General features: G+C 46.3%; 1 protein-coding gene across 2 annotated transcripts in view; it reads left to right on the top strand.

Annotated features, from left to right (window-relative positions):
* AGAP1 (ArfGAP with GTPase domain, ankyrin repeat and PH domain 1) overlaps positions 1–13,958 on the top strand; it is a 405,970-nt gene that overhangs the window by 306,680 nt on the left and 85,332 nt on the right. For both annotated transcript variants that reach the window (XM_040441790.1, XM_040441789.1), the window contains exon 11: positions 4,278–4,446. In XM_040441790.1, the coding sequence (XP_040297724.1) occupies positions 4,278–4,446 (169 nt within the window). The remainder of the gene's footprint in view (positions 1–4,277; positions 4,447–13,958) is intronic.

Below are 13,958 nucleotides of genomic sequence, written 5' to 3'. Positions count from 1 at the left end.
TGAAAAATTCTCTAATCAACAGCAATCTGTCCGCGGCCCCCCGGACCGCTGGCGGTGTCCCCCCTCTCTATCTGCTCACTGGCGCTCACGTCTCCAGGCTGCTGATTACATTAGGCTAAGCTGCAGAGGAAATGAACCGTGTCTTATTTAGGTGCAAGTAGCTCCCACGTAGCCGGGGCCTGGGGCACTTTTAAAGCATTTTATAGCATTAAAATTAGTGTTGCTTCCCTCTGTGCTGCTGCGTGTAATGCCTTAAACTCAATAAGCAAAAGGCAAGCGAGCCCCCACTTCTCTCCGCATTATGCCGAGAGGTTATGGGTTTTTTCCCCTCCACTAGATGAGGCGTATATCTGCAAACCTGGGTCGGAAAAGGGCAATGGCAATACAGCCAAGAATACAGAATTAAAGTCTTCATAGTGTTAATGAATTACTGCCATCCTGAGCAAATATCGGAATAATGACCCATGTGTAACTAGTGTATGGAAGACCTCCAGATCAGAAAATACTGTCCGCAGTGTATTAGAATCAATAGGAAAGTAAGGCGTTTGTTGAATTATTTAATATATTTTTTTTACTTTTTGCGTACTATACGGCGCAGTATGTCCTTCGACTGTGGCCTCCTACAACACAGCCAAAGCGACTCTCACACCCGTCTCGTAATCCCTTTGCCTATAGCCTGGAGAGTCCTAGGACATAACCCCAAGTTAGAAGAGGTGCAGCGGACTGCAGTAAGCTATTGTCTTTTTCTTTTCTTTTTTTTTGCTTCCTACCGTCTGCACTCGCTAATTGTTGCAGCTTTAAGAAGCTGCCCTGGGGGCCTAATGAAGTCTCTCTACCGCCCCTCCTAACCCTGCAACTAAGCCGCTTGCTCCCAGAGCAGGGGCCCCTCATGAGATGACAAGTCATGGGGTGCAAGACGGCAGCCAGACCCCGCGGAGACCCCACTCTCCCAAGCAAAGATCCCCCCCCCTCCCACGGCGCAGTGTGCGCCACTCTATCTCACCACATCTCATTTGCATCTGGGACATCAATTAGCATGTTTGTTGAGGCTAATTGAATGAAACTCAATCATAGCCCTTAATTGCTTGCCTATGTAAAAAGAAATCACATTAATGCAGCTAATTAAGTGTATGGCAATAAGATGCAACATAATTAGGGGAAGCAATGTTAACCCTTTCCTTGGTGTATCTGGAAAGGGAGGGGGGGTGTTCTGGCGCTGCATTGTAAAGCAATATGTACATCTGTCTCGGTACAACGTGCGCGCTCTCCTGGAAGAGTTCAGATGAAAAACGATGGAAGGAGCAGGAGACGGCTGCCTCCTCTTCATGGACGCCTTTCTCACGTCAGATCAGAAAGTCCAAAGTTTTAAAGGGTCCGGCCGGAGGCACGGTGCAGGTTTGCTACAGACGTATAGGTGTTTTTTATATAGGGCTGGGAGGATTTTACGACATTCTGAAAATAGCGCGTTCATTCATAATGGACTATCTGGAGTTTATTCCGACTAGATTTTAGAAATGATGAGCTGAGCAGCATTTCTGTTCTTGTCCCACGCTGGGCTCCAGTCAATGCTGGAGGTCTCTATCGCTGTGTGATATGCAGGACAGGGGGCAGCTTCACTGGCGGATAATCTCTCCAGTCGTGTGGGTTTATTTGTTTCCTATGTTAAGAGATTAGCGACAGAGCGAGCAGAACATGCTAATAGCTTAGCAATTATGGCTTTTTCAGGTTTTAGAGGGGCCTGGGAAGGGAGGGGGGGTTCCTGGAGTATACCCCAGAGACTTGTTAAATGTTCTTAATCTCACAAGTGTCTGAGCTGCCTCCTTCTCAGGCCTTGTTAAGTGGCCGTGTACCTTGATCTTGTGCTGTTTGCCTCTGATCAGTGATTTTGGATTGATGGCGGCTGGCGGAGAAATCTGCATTTGTGAACCAGGAGACGCAGCCTGTTACTGGTGTGTGCACGGCAATATGAGGCCAGATTGGGGATGCCCACCCTTCAGTCATTTCATATACAATATGTGTGTGCAGGGAGTTAGGTAGGTCGGTTTTCTTTGTAATTTATGGACAAGCATCTGTAGGTTTCAGTCAAGGTTTTGGGATCAGTCTATTAAGTAGGTCTTTGTTGCAGTCTCGGTCGGATATAGTCTGAGGCCTCATGCTCAAGTTGAATGGGTCTGGCCCGCTGCACGGAGGTTGCCCGTGCATTGGGGACCGCAATTGCACAACGGCCATGTGCATGGGGCCTTAGGTTGTAGTGATTGTATATATGCTGCACCTTTGAAGACACCAAGAGTATTTTTATCATAAAAAGAAGTGCTTGAGCTCATCACCTCTCCTGACCAAAACTCGTCTACTCTGCATTGTGACGTCCCTCTGTTATTCTCCCTAAAAATGTATAAATAAATTGACAAATGGGTGTTACCGTTCCCCTTCTCATAGGAGTTTGTCCCTCTAAAGTCTGGCACGGTCAGCACTGATCAGTCAGTGTAAGGACCCCCCCAGCTAGTGACACCCAGTTGTCAATTTACTCATATATTTCTATGAAGAATAACAGAGGAAGACACAACATAGAGGTCAAAGAAAAGACAACTAGAATTACTTCATGGGGAATTACAGTTTCTTACTAAAACAGACATGTCCACTCTCCCACGTTTAATATTGTATCAGGTGCTGGATTCCAAATGTTGCCTACCACTAATTTACTGGCCATTGTGATTTCCAATAAGCTTTCCAAAGACCCTTAGTGATGCATTAAAGGGGCTTTCCACTAATAATTTTCCCCACAGAATAGGGGATGTGTCAGATCACTGGAGGCCCGACCACTGGGACCCTCAGCAATCACGAAAACAAAGGTCGCAGAATCCCCTGTGGGTATGGGTGACCACCACTCCATTCAGTTCTGTGGGAATGCGAGATTAAGTGCCAAATACTGTGGCAGTGGCGTACATGTGAATGGAGCTCCATTCTCATAGGAGACTCCAGGAGCTCCATTTTTTTGACCGCTGAGGGTCCCAACAGTCACACCCGTGGAAAAGGGGATAAGGATTGTTAATTGGAAAACCTTTTTAAAGGGGTGTTTGGGTATTGATGACCTATATTTAGGATGGGTCATTAATAGCAGATTGATGGGGGTCCTACACCTGGCACTCCCACCTATCAGCCGTTCTCAGTAGCCTGCAGTGCTGGAATAAACACAGAAGATGGAGCCGGAAGCACAGTGATTGCCACGAGTTGGACGTCCACCAATCTGATTTTGATGACCCTTTTTAATATCTAGAATCCAGACAACCCTTTCTTCTACTACTCTAACTGCACACATTTAGCTATGATATTTTTGAATAAACCAGGGAGCTCTGGATGAGCTGTACTTCAGATCTCTGACATAGGAAGATTTGGCAGTACTTGTAGCACAAGGGCAGGTTACAGTTCCTCACAACCTGGGCCAAAGGTCATTATCATCTGTGAGTACAGTCAAGACAAGGCAGGCCCTTTACATGGGTTGTGAGCTTGTGTATTCCATTTATATGGATATAAAGGTTTCCCCAATATTTTATTCACAGGAAAAATGGCTTTGCATTACTTATCTTGTACTGGTCCTCACAACCGACATACAGTCCAGAGGTGCGTTCTTATTTCTGCAGGTTACTATTGGGAGAATGCAATAAACGAGAGAGCCTTCAGTATAGGCTATCCTGCAGGAAAAGAAGACAACAGTTCTTTGTGTGTCTGCATAATGGTGTAGGTGTCCTGCCACCACGCTACACAGAAACCAAAGGGCAAGAACGGTAGCCCACGTGGGCTGTTGCTATCCAAGCGCAAAGCACATGCTCTTGTAGGTTGCGGCCATACGTCGTGTCTTGCTAGTTCTTTTCCCATCAGGTTTCAATCAGAATAATGTAACATGCTGCATTTAATTTAAGAAAGGATCCATAATTCTGCAGATATGCGTTTACCAGTAAAGCATGCTGACTTCCTACTCATGGTAAAGACTGGGCTCTGCTAGTGGCAGGCCACATACTGTGGTTGACGTATCGCCACCTTTAGCCTCACTCCTGAAGGCTTTGTTTCTATGTAGGAGGCAATAGCTCAATTAATCTGGCCATTGGCAACTGTGGGTGGACAGGGTATCTTCCGCACATGGCATCTGCATTGCTCCACCACGTGCAAACCCAGCAAATTCCATGTGAAATATTTTTTTTTTATGATTTCTTAATATGGGCCATTTAGATGTTTCATTTAGTTTTCATCATGTTTTATGAATATCTTCCATGTTTTTGCAGGATTACATGCAGAATGTCCATGGCAAAGAGATTGATCTACTCAGGACCACAGTTAAGGTTCCAGGGAAGAGGCCTCCTCGAGCAACATCATCCTGTGCACCTATTGCCAGTCCGAAAACAAATGGCCTGACCAAAGAGGTCAGTGGGCTACAGATCTCCACCAATACAGGTATGGTCTTTTTTTTTATCTTTCTATATAAGTAAATTTGTTTAAAGTTTTAAAGTAGTGTTTCCTGCTAAACCGTTTATTGCATATCTATCAGATGTGCCATGAACGTCTGATAGATACAGGCTGCACCTATTGTATTTGCACCTGTCCTTAGAACGGTTTCCCAAAGAATGAATTAATTGGAAGTTGACCCCACATGTGCATGTCACTATCCATACACTGCTAAGCATGCCCTCCTTTTATTTTCCCCCTGGGTCCAGCAGATGTCGGACTTAGGTGTGGGTCACAGAGGTTGGACCCACATCTAGTAGACTTTTATGGCATATCCTGTGAATATGTAATACATGTATATAAGGTATACCTCTAAGAGTTCTGCCGCAATTTTCCACATATGGGAGGGGGGGCATTTATGCTCTACGTTGACCACTTTCACCAAGAAGGCACACATTTTTGGGCAAGTGGGTATGTTTTCTGGCAATACAGTTTTTCACGTGACATGAGGTCCATCAAATCTGTGCTTCCTGTTCTTTTCATTGTATCCATAGTAGCTGTGTCATGTTAGCCCTTTATATTTTTTGCCCTATTTTAATATTTAAGATCGACACTACTAGATTTGTTTGACTTAGGCCTTATGCACACGACCGTTGTTTTGGTCCGCATCCGAGCCACAGTTTTTGCGGCTTGGATGCGGACCCATTCACTTTAATAGGGCCGCAAAAGATGCGGACAGCACTCCATGTGCTGTCCGCATCCGTTGCTCCGTTCCGTGGACCGCCCAAAAAAATAACCTGTCCTATTTTTGTCCGTTTTGCGGGCAAGAATAGGCAGTTATATCAATGGCTGTCCGTGCCGTTCCGCAAAATTGCGGAATGCACACGGACGCCATCTGTGTTTTGCGGATACTCGTGTGCATGAGGCCTTACATATTGACATTTGTTTGACCTACATTATTCACTGGAGGTAGTTATTTTTTTTTATAGATTGAACATATAAAATCTTTGGGCTACTTTGCAAAGTAGGAAACTATGAACCATGGTTTTCCATAAAAGTGTCTAAAAAATATATTAGCATTCACTAAAACCTTGCCAGGTAACAGAAGGAAATAATTTGGGGCTTTGAGAACTTAGACATGTCTCTTAATCAAAGGCTCCATCTAAATCTCACAAGCTACACACAAGCATCATACAAGCTGTGTGGACCTGTCATATTGCTGCTGTAGGGCCCTGACAAGTCTGTATGTCGCCTCAGTCTTTTGACCGCTATAAGATGGTCTATATCCCTTTCACAGACTACTGGCTGCCATATACAGCTGACTGTTTTGCAAAGCTAAGGCGTAAAACTACTTGTACATCTGCAGCACGGAGATCCGGCCACCTGATCCGGCAGGAAATTGCAGTTTGTGTCCAGCCAACTTTCAGCATTTTTGCCAGATGTGGCCGGCGGGCATTCTGTTTGCATCCAGCAGTGCCGGATCCAGTGAATTCATACACGACGCAGATGTGAAATTAGTCTTAATCTGTCCTATGTGTAAAACCTGTGATGGAAAGGAAAGTTCACGGGAAATGCTGGGGCTATCCGCTTAAAATGCCCATAATTCCCTATAGTTTACATACATTTTATATAGTTATATTTATGCCTTAATAATAATAAGCATAATGTGCTATGCTAAATGTGATGCATAATGGGGGTCATTTATGAACAGACATTCGCCACTCTTTGGTGTATATCTGTGGCGGATTGCATTGCAAAGGCTGTTTGCGTCGCAGTCTGCGATTTTTTTTTTTTTCACCGCTCACGCCAGGTCTAAAAAAAGGGGGCATAGCATGGGCAGGGAAAAGGGTGGCCCGTCTTATTTATCATTTTCTACGTCTGAAAATGCTTAAATTAGGCGGATGAACTGCCAGCACAGGTGGGACGAAGACCATCGTCTAAATCGCCGGTCTTAATAAATGTCCCCCAATATGTATACAAATAAACCGACAGGATGCCCGACATGTGCTGCAGCATATTATAGACTAGCTGCATTTCCCCTTAGACAGGGCAAACATAATATAATACATCATATATCAGCAATTGTTGAAGTCACTTTTGCTTGAGTTTTCATTAACATAATATGCGCCAAATTTATGAAACGTTGCACGTTGTTTGAGAGATTTGATACATCTTAAAAATATCCCTTTTTTTTTGGTCTACAGATGTTTTTCCCGATTTTTTTTTTTTACCCACCCCCTCTACTGATTTAAGATTGATAACTCTGGTGTACACCGCAGTAACACCGCTAACATGACAACTTTCCCACCAACGCCACAAAATCACAAGAAGTTGTCATTTTTTTGGTGCAAAAATGTGTGACTTTTTTTTCTGGAGCAGGATATTAATAAATGTACCCCATCTTCTGCTTAAGTGCAGAAAGGAATAGACTGGCTTTCTTGTGATGACAAGATAGGTCCTGTTGTATGCAGGGGATGCAGCGATGAGGGTTGCAGTTGCACTTGGTTCCTGATGCCTGAGGGGTCCAAAAAAATCCTCTGCCATTAAATAGGCCAGTAGTATTACAAATGGCCCATAATGGTTAGTGAAGCCCTGGTACAGATTTTACATCGGGACCCAGGAGCTGCAGGCAATGCCACAGTTAGCCACTCATTAGTCAGAAACATGTCGGCCATAGCTTGCTAGTAACCTGTGAATTCACAACGCTCCGTACCGCCCAGAAGTAAATACGGCATAATCCACTGTTTGCTAGAAAATTCGTTTGCACATTTCTTTGTATTCTTGCTTAAACCATGTAAAACTCATTGCCTGCTTCCCACTCGGAGAGGCAGAACTGCTCCCCCTCCTCTGTTCCTCCGCTCTCCACTAGCCCCAGGTCTCTTTCATAATGTTAAATCCATCAAGAGACAAGGAGCTGATTTTTACCCAAAACCACTAATGTGTTTTCAGCGTTGAACTGCTGATGACATCTTAAAAGTCCTCATCGTGCGGCGCCCTCCACACTCCAACAATCAGAACATCTCGTAAACCCATAAAATCCAAACTAATAGCAATGAATATTCAGTGACCTAGAATACTAATTATTGTCATGAATATTAATGCCATCGGACTTGCTTTCGTCCCCCTCTTCCTCCTCCTCCCTGTTGTCTACCTTTTTTTTCCCTCTCCCGTGCACTTTTTTTTCCCCCTTCTTTTTCCATAACGTGGGGATCCAGTAAAGTTCTATAACCCAACACCTGTAATTCCCCATGAAAGCCGTCCATTTTCTATTCCTTGCTACCTTATTGTCCGAGCACCCAGTTTTGAGTTCTTTGTTTTACCTCTCCCACCCACCCTCACGCTCATCACTTCTCTTCCCGTCTCTCACCCCCTCTGTCACACTTTCCACTCAGCTGTGCACTGGAGATGTTTCCTAATGAGTGTTTAAGAGGGGGATCTGTCCTCTGCCACTGTGGTGGGGGCAATAAGCAGATCTTGATTAACGAGACAGTGGGGGGGAAGGGGTAACAGCAATGCTGTTGTGTGCACCCCCCCAGCATCATTGAGAGGCGCTCCTCTCTAGGCATCCTCCAGCTCTCAGATTAATAGCTTTGCAGGACGCATTTAGGATACATTGCAAAGGTTTCTATCTAATGGGTTCAGCCATTTCCTCTTTGAGTGACAGGCGCGGGGAGTAATCGGCTGTGCAGAATGGCAGCACATTGCTAGTACTTAAGTGTACATTATCCCTGTTGTGTGTCCTGCAGAGGCTGTTTATCAGGATGCCTCTCGCAGCCGACAGGCGCCAACTGACGCTGCTCTTGCTGTGGCGGGAGCAAGTAAATGTGAGAATAATAATAATAAAATTTGAGTCAAGGAACTGGGGGAAACATCCTATGGAGAGGGAAATGTGTGTCTGAGGAACATAACATGGCGCAACTTGGGCTGCACTGGGATAATTGGACTTCAGCATCAGATTCCCTGCACCCTTGTTGTCTCTGACCTTGCTGCAGCTTCTGATTCCCACCCCAGAGCTTTCCTCCATATTACTGATTTGCTATTTCTTACGTTAGGGGAAGCCCTTGAGGGTGCACTGTAAAGTCAGTACCCTAAAAAACAGTCTCTAAAAACTTTTTTTTTAAGTTCCATTATTTCCAGGGATCGTTATAATAGGCATGGACTAACTTTGTGATAGACTGATACAGAGGGGCAGCGGACCCTGCCCACATGGGCTCACAGTCTGCATGGGAAGGTGGAAATAGACCGTAGGTGACGGTAGAAGCTGCTCATATGGCTGTGTAGTGGCAGCAGGTTTTTTGTAGGCTTTCCTGAAGAAGTGAGTTTTCAGTTTGCTGTGGATAATTGGGATGTTGGGGGGAGTCTGATGTGCTGGGGTAGTTGGTTCCAGACTATGAAAGGTGGGTGTAAGAAATCCTGTAGAGGATTGTGTGGGGAGCACCGAAGGAGGTCTTGTGAGGATGGGAGATTACAGGTAAGGATGTATCGGGAGAGTAGGTCAGAAATGTAAGGAGGGGGACAGATTGTGGGAGACCTTGTATGTCTTCATTAGTATTTTGAACTGTAAGCTCTGGACAGTGGGAAGCCAATGAAGGGATTGGCCAAGGAGAAACAAGGGGACAGGTTGCTTAACCAGGCAACAGAGTTGAGGATAGATTGGAGGATGTGTAAGAATGTTAGATGGGAAGCCTCAGAAGAGGAGGTTGCAGTACTCTAGGTGGGAAATGTGCACAGACATTTTACAGTTTAGCTGAGTAGACATTTTAGTGTTTCCTTCTACAGAGCTATGGGAAGGCTTGTTTTTTGCGGGACGAGCTGAATTTTATATTGGTACCATCTTGGGATATATACAACTTTCTGATAACATTTTTTAATTTTTTTCCAGGGTCAAGGTGACCAAAGAAAAGCAGTTCGCCAGTTTTTATTTTATTTTTTTCCACTGTGATGTTCACCATGCAGGATAAATACTTTCATGTTCTGAAAGTCCAGATGCGGCTATAGCAATTACATTTATTTATAGTTTATTCTTATATATAAAATTGGGAAGGGCGGAGGTGATTACTTTTTTTTTTTTTTTTTTTTTTTTTAAATGCTTTTAAAATCATCTTTTCCTTTTTTTGTACTTTCACTTTTTTAGTTACCCTAGGAATATGCAATCTTACACCATAAACTGCAATAGTAAATTATTGCAGTCTATGGGGATTCTATGTACTGCCTATTAATCCTTGACGCAGGCAGGGCTTAAAAGGGAAATGCTATGGCAGGAGGCTGCCATAGCGATCAATTGACACCCTGAGAGTACACCACAGGAGAGCAGATCAGAGGTCACAGTGAGCCCCTTTCCACTGTCTAACCTCTCAGATGCTGTGTTCTCTATAGACCATGGAATCTGAGGGGTTAAATGAGCAGGTTATTGTGGCTGGGTATAAACTGCATTACACAACTGGCACCCTGTGAGCCTGCTCCATACATAGCTTGCGCACTTCGGACATATAGGTATCTCCAGGTGTGCCAGGAAATTACATTTATTTTTGTTAATTGTTATACGTTTTCTGTTAAACTTGCATTTTTTTATATTGCTCACTGAGCCTACGCTTATACCTCCAGTTGTGTAGAGATCACTTCTTAGTAGTCATTTCACTATCATCACCAGCAGGATTACAATTACAGGTACTATGTATATATAATATTGTGGGGATTCGCTCTGGTAGTTAGGATAAGCGGGTGCAGTACAGAGGCCTTGGTGGCAGTTCTGCCTCAGAAAGTTCATATACAGGCTTTAGGCGGCCTGTTCCCCTGACACACGGGTCTCCGCTCTCAAGCCCAGCACAAGCCTCAGATCCCAGCACACAGACCTCCCGAGCTCCAATGTCAGATGGGGGTAATCCTCTCTACCTGGCAGGGCTGGCTGGTTTTTATGCCTGGCAAAACCCGGCCTGGAACGTGGGGAGAAGTCACCCACCCAGCACTTTGACTACTCCCAGTAAGAGCCGTCCCGGATCAGCTTTTACAGCCATGCTAAGTACCAAGGTGTCAAACAGCAACTGCTGCTGACACATAAAAAACATCTCTTACTCTACAGAGGCAAGGAACCTCGGTGACATGTACCTATCATCCTCGATGATTCCTTGTACCTTCTTACATACCTCAGCCCTTTGTTCAACCCTGAGGGGGTGAACACATGCCATACAGTATACTCTGGACAGGGCATCCGTGTTTCCCTGCAACCGGCCTGCCCTGTGTTCTATGGAGAACTTAAAGTTTTGTAAGGACAGGAACCACCCGGTGACCCGGGCATTTCTCTCTTTGGCCTGGCTCATCCACTTGAGAGGGGAGTGGTCAGTCACTAGGTGGAATGTTCTCCCCAACTAATAATAGCGGAGAGACTCAAATGCCCACTTGATAGCCAGGCTCTTTCTCTCCACTATACTATACCGGGTCTCGGCTGGGGTGAGCTTACGGCTGAGTAAGACAATGGGATGCTCATCCCTGTTGACTTCCTGAGACAGTACAGCATCGAGGCCTACTTTGGAGGCATCGGTCTGTACTATAAACTCCCTTTTGAAGTCGGGCGTCGCCAAAACCGGGGACCCGCACAGGGACGACTTCAAAGCAGAGAAAGCCTTTTCCGCCCGATGATCCCAGCGAACCATCACTGACAATGTCCATAAGCCGTTGAAAAGTGTTGGGGGCACCTGATACAACCCTTCAGGTGTGATGAAGGCAGTTTTCTCTTTGGCAGCCTCCGTTAAGGGGACCTGCCAGTACCCTTTCGTGAGGTCCAAAACAGAAAAATACCGGGCTTGTCCTAACCTCTCGATAAGCTCATCGACCCGGGGCATGGGATACACATCGAATTTGGAAATCTCGTTCAGTTTACGAAAATCGTTACAGAACCGTAATGTCTCGTCTGGCTTGGGTATTAAGACTATAGGACTGGCCCACTCACTTTTAGACTCCTCAGTGACATCTAGTTGCAGCATTAACTGCACTTCCTCCGAGATGGCTTGTCCCTGAGCCTTGGGTACCCGGTATGGTTTGAACCAGACTTTGGCCTGAGGTTCCGTGACAATGTCATGCTGGATTGTGGAAGTGCATCCAGGGAGGTCCGAGAACACATCCGTGTTCCGACTAACGAACTCCCTGGCCTCCTGAGCCTGTTTAGAGGAGAGGCTGTCAGCAACTTTTACGGCAGCAACCGCTTCCCTTGCATCAGACAAAGGGGCCAGAACCTCTTCCCCTAGAAAACCCGGACGCGGGCTGTCTTCCGTAGAGGTCTCCCTATCCTTCCACGGCTTAAGTAAATTACCATGGTAGATCTGTTCCAGCTTTCGCCGCCCTGGCTGGTGTATCTTGTAGTTCACCTCTCCAACTTTCTCAAGTACCTCGTAGGGCCCCTACCACCTAGCCAGGAACTTACTGTCCACGGTCGGTACCAGAACCAAAACCTGATCACCTGGGTTTAAGATCCGGACCCGAGCCTGCCGATTATAGACCAGACTCTGGGCTCGGTGAGCTGCCTCCATATGCTCCCTAACAAGATGCAACACTGTCTCTATCCGTTCTTGCATCAGAGTAACGTACTCAATAACACTTTTTTACGGAGTGGGCTGTTGTTCCCATGCCTCTTTGGCTACATCCAAGAGACTGCGAGGGTGTCTGCCATAAAGCAGTTCAAAGGACGAGAACCCAGTAGAGGTCTGGGGTACCTCTCGCACTGCAAGCATGAGATAGGGCAGAAAAAGGTCACAGTCCTTCCCATCTTTAGCTACCACCCTTTTCAACATATTTTTTAATGTTTGGTTAAACATGCCTCAAAGTTCAAATACAGGCTTTAGGCAGCCTGTTTCCCCTGACACACAGGTCTCCGCTCTCCAGCCCAGCACAGGCCTCAGATCCCAGCACACAGACCTCCTGAGCTCCACTGTCAGATGGAGGTAATCCTCTCTACCTGGCAGGGCTGGCTGGTTTTTATGCCTGGCAAAACCCGGCCTGGAACATGGGGAGTAGTCACCCACCCAGCACTTTGACTACTCCAAGTAAGAGCCGTCCCGGATCAGCTATTACAGCCATGCTAAGTACCAAGGTGTCAAACAGCAACTGCTGCCACATAAAAACCGGCTCTTACTCCACCAAGGCCAGGAATCTCGGTGACACGTACCTATCATCCATGATTATTCCTTTTACCTTATTACAATATATATATATATATATATAATATAAAGATAAGTGTATGTGTATATATATGTCCGCTAAAAGAATCTCCACCGCTGCATTTACAATCACGAAATTTGGCACACAAGTACATCAGGTGTCCGGGAAGGTTTTAGACTCTAGCACGTACCGTTCCTGAGAGATTCCTAAAAAATGCATTAGCCAATAGAAGCCTGGTCACATGACCCTTATCAGCCAATGGAAGCTCGCAGGCCCTTAGTCTCCACATACACACAGTTTTACACCAGGTTTCCATAACAACCCAGCAATTTTTCTTCACTGCTGTATGTCAGCTTTAAAGGGGCAGGGCGCTGTGGATGACACTGTTAAGGGAGCAGAGTTATGTGGAGGTCACAGTTCACGGGCAGGTAGGGTGGCCATTCAGGCCACCCTCGAAAGACTGACTTAAAAACCCCGCCCCCAGGTCCTACTAAGCCACGAAAAATCAACTTCTGTCAGCTGCAGGGGTGGGAGGGAGGGTGACTTTCTCCCTGCAGTTAACTCTCAGACAGCACAGTGCTGCTGTCTGAGCATGAGCAGTTCAAAAGGACATCCCTGTGTCTGTCCAGGCCCTGCGCTGGGCGGAGGACAGGGAGTCTGAAAGCCGGACTGTCCGGCCTAAAACCGGACCTCTGGCCACCCTAGGGGCAGGCTGCTGTGGAGGTCACAGTTAAGGGGACGGTCCGCTATGGAGGTCAGTGTTAAGGGGCAGATTGATTTCCACACCACACCGTCCCCATAACAGTGGCCTCTACATCAGTTAGGGGATGGGGTACTGTGGAGGTCACTATTAAAGGTGCGGACGCTGTGGAGGTCACTGTTAAAGGGGTGGGCTGCCGTGGAGGTCACTGTTAAGGGGGCGGGCTGCTATGGAGGTCACTGTTAAGGGGGCGGGATGCTGTGGAGGTCACTGTTAAAGGGGCGGGTGATGTGGAAGTCTCTGTCAAGGGGGCAGGAAACGGTGGAGGTCACAGTTAAGGGGACGGTCTGCTATGGAGGTTAGTGTTAAGGGGCAGGATGCTGTATAGGTCACAGTTAAGGGTGCGGGGTGTTGTGGAGGTCTCATTTTAAGGGAACGGAGCTCTGTGGAGGTCACTGTTAAGGGGGCGGGTTATTGTGGAAATCACTGTTAATGAGAGGGTACTGTGGAGGTCACTAATAAAGGGGCGGCCGCTATGGAGGTCACTGTTAAAGGGGAGGGCGCTGTAGATGTTACTGTTAAGGGGGCAGGCCGCTGTGGAGGTCACTGTTAAAGGGGTGGGGTGCAGTAGATGTCACTGTTATAGTGGATACTGTCGATATCTTTTAAC

Source organism: Bufo bufo, chromosome 7, assembly GCF_905171765.1.
Source record: "Bufo bufo chromosome 7, aBufBuf1.1, whole genome shotgun sequence".
NCBI lineage: Eukaryota > Metazoa > Chordata > Amphibia > Anura > Bufonidae > Bufo > Bufo bufo.
Note: the sequence above shows the minus strand (reverse complement) of the source record. Positions and strands in the feature narration are given on the sequence as shown.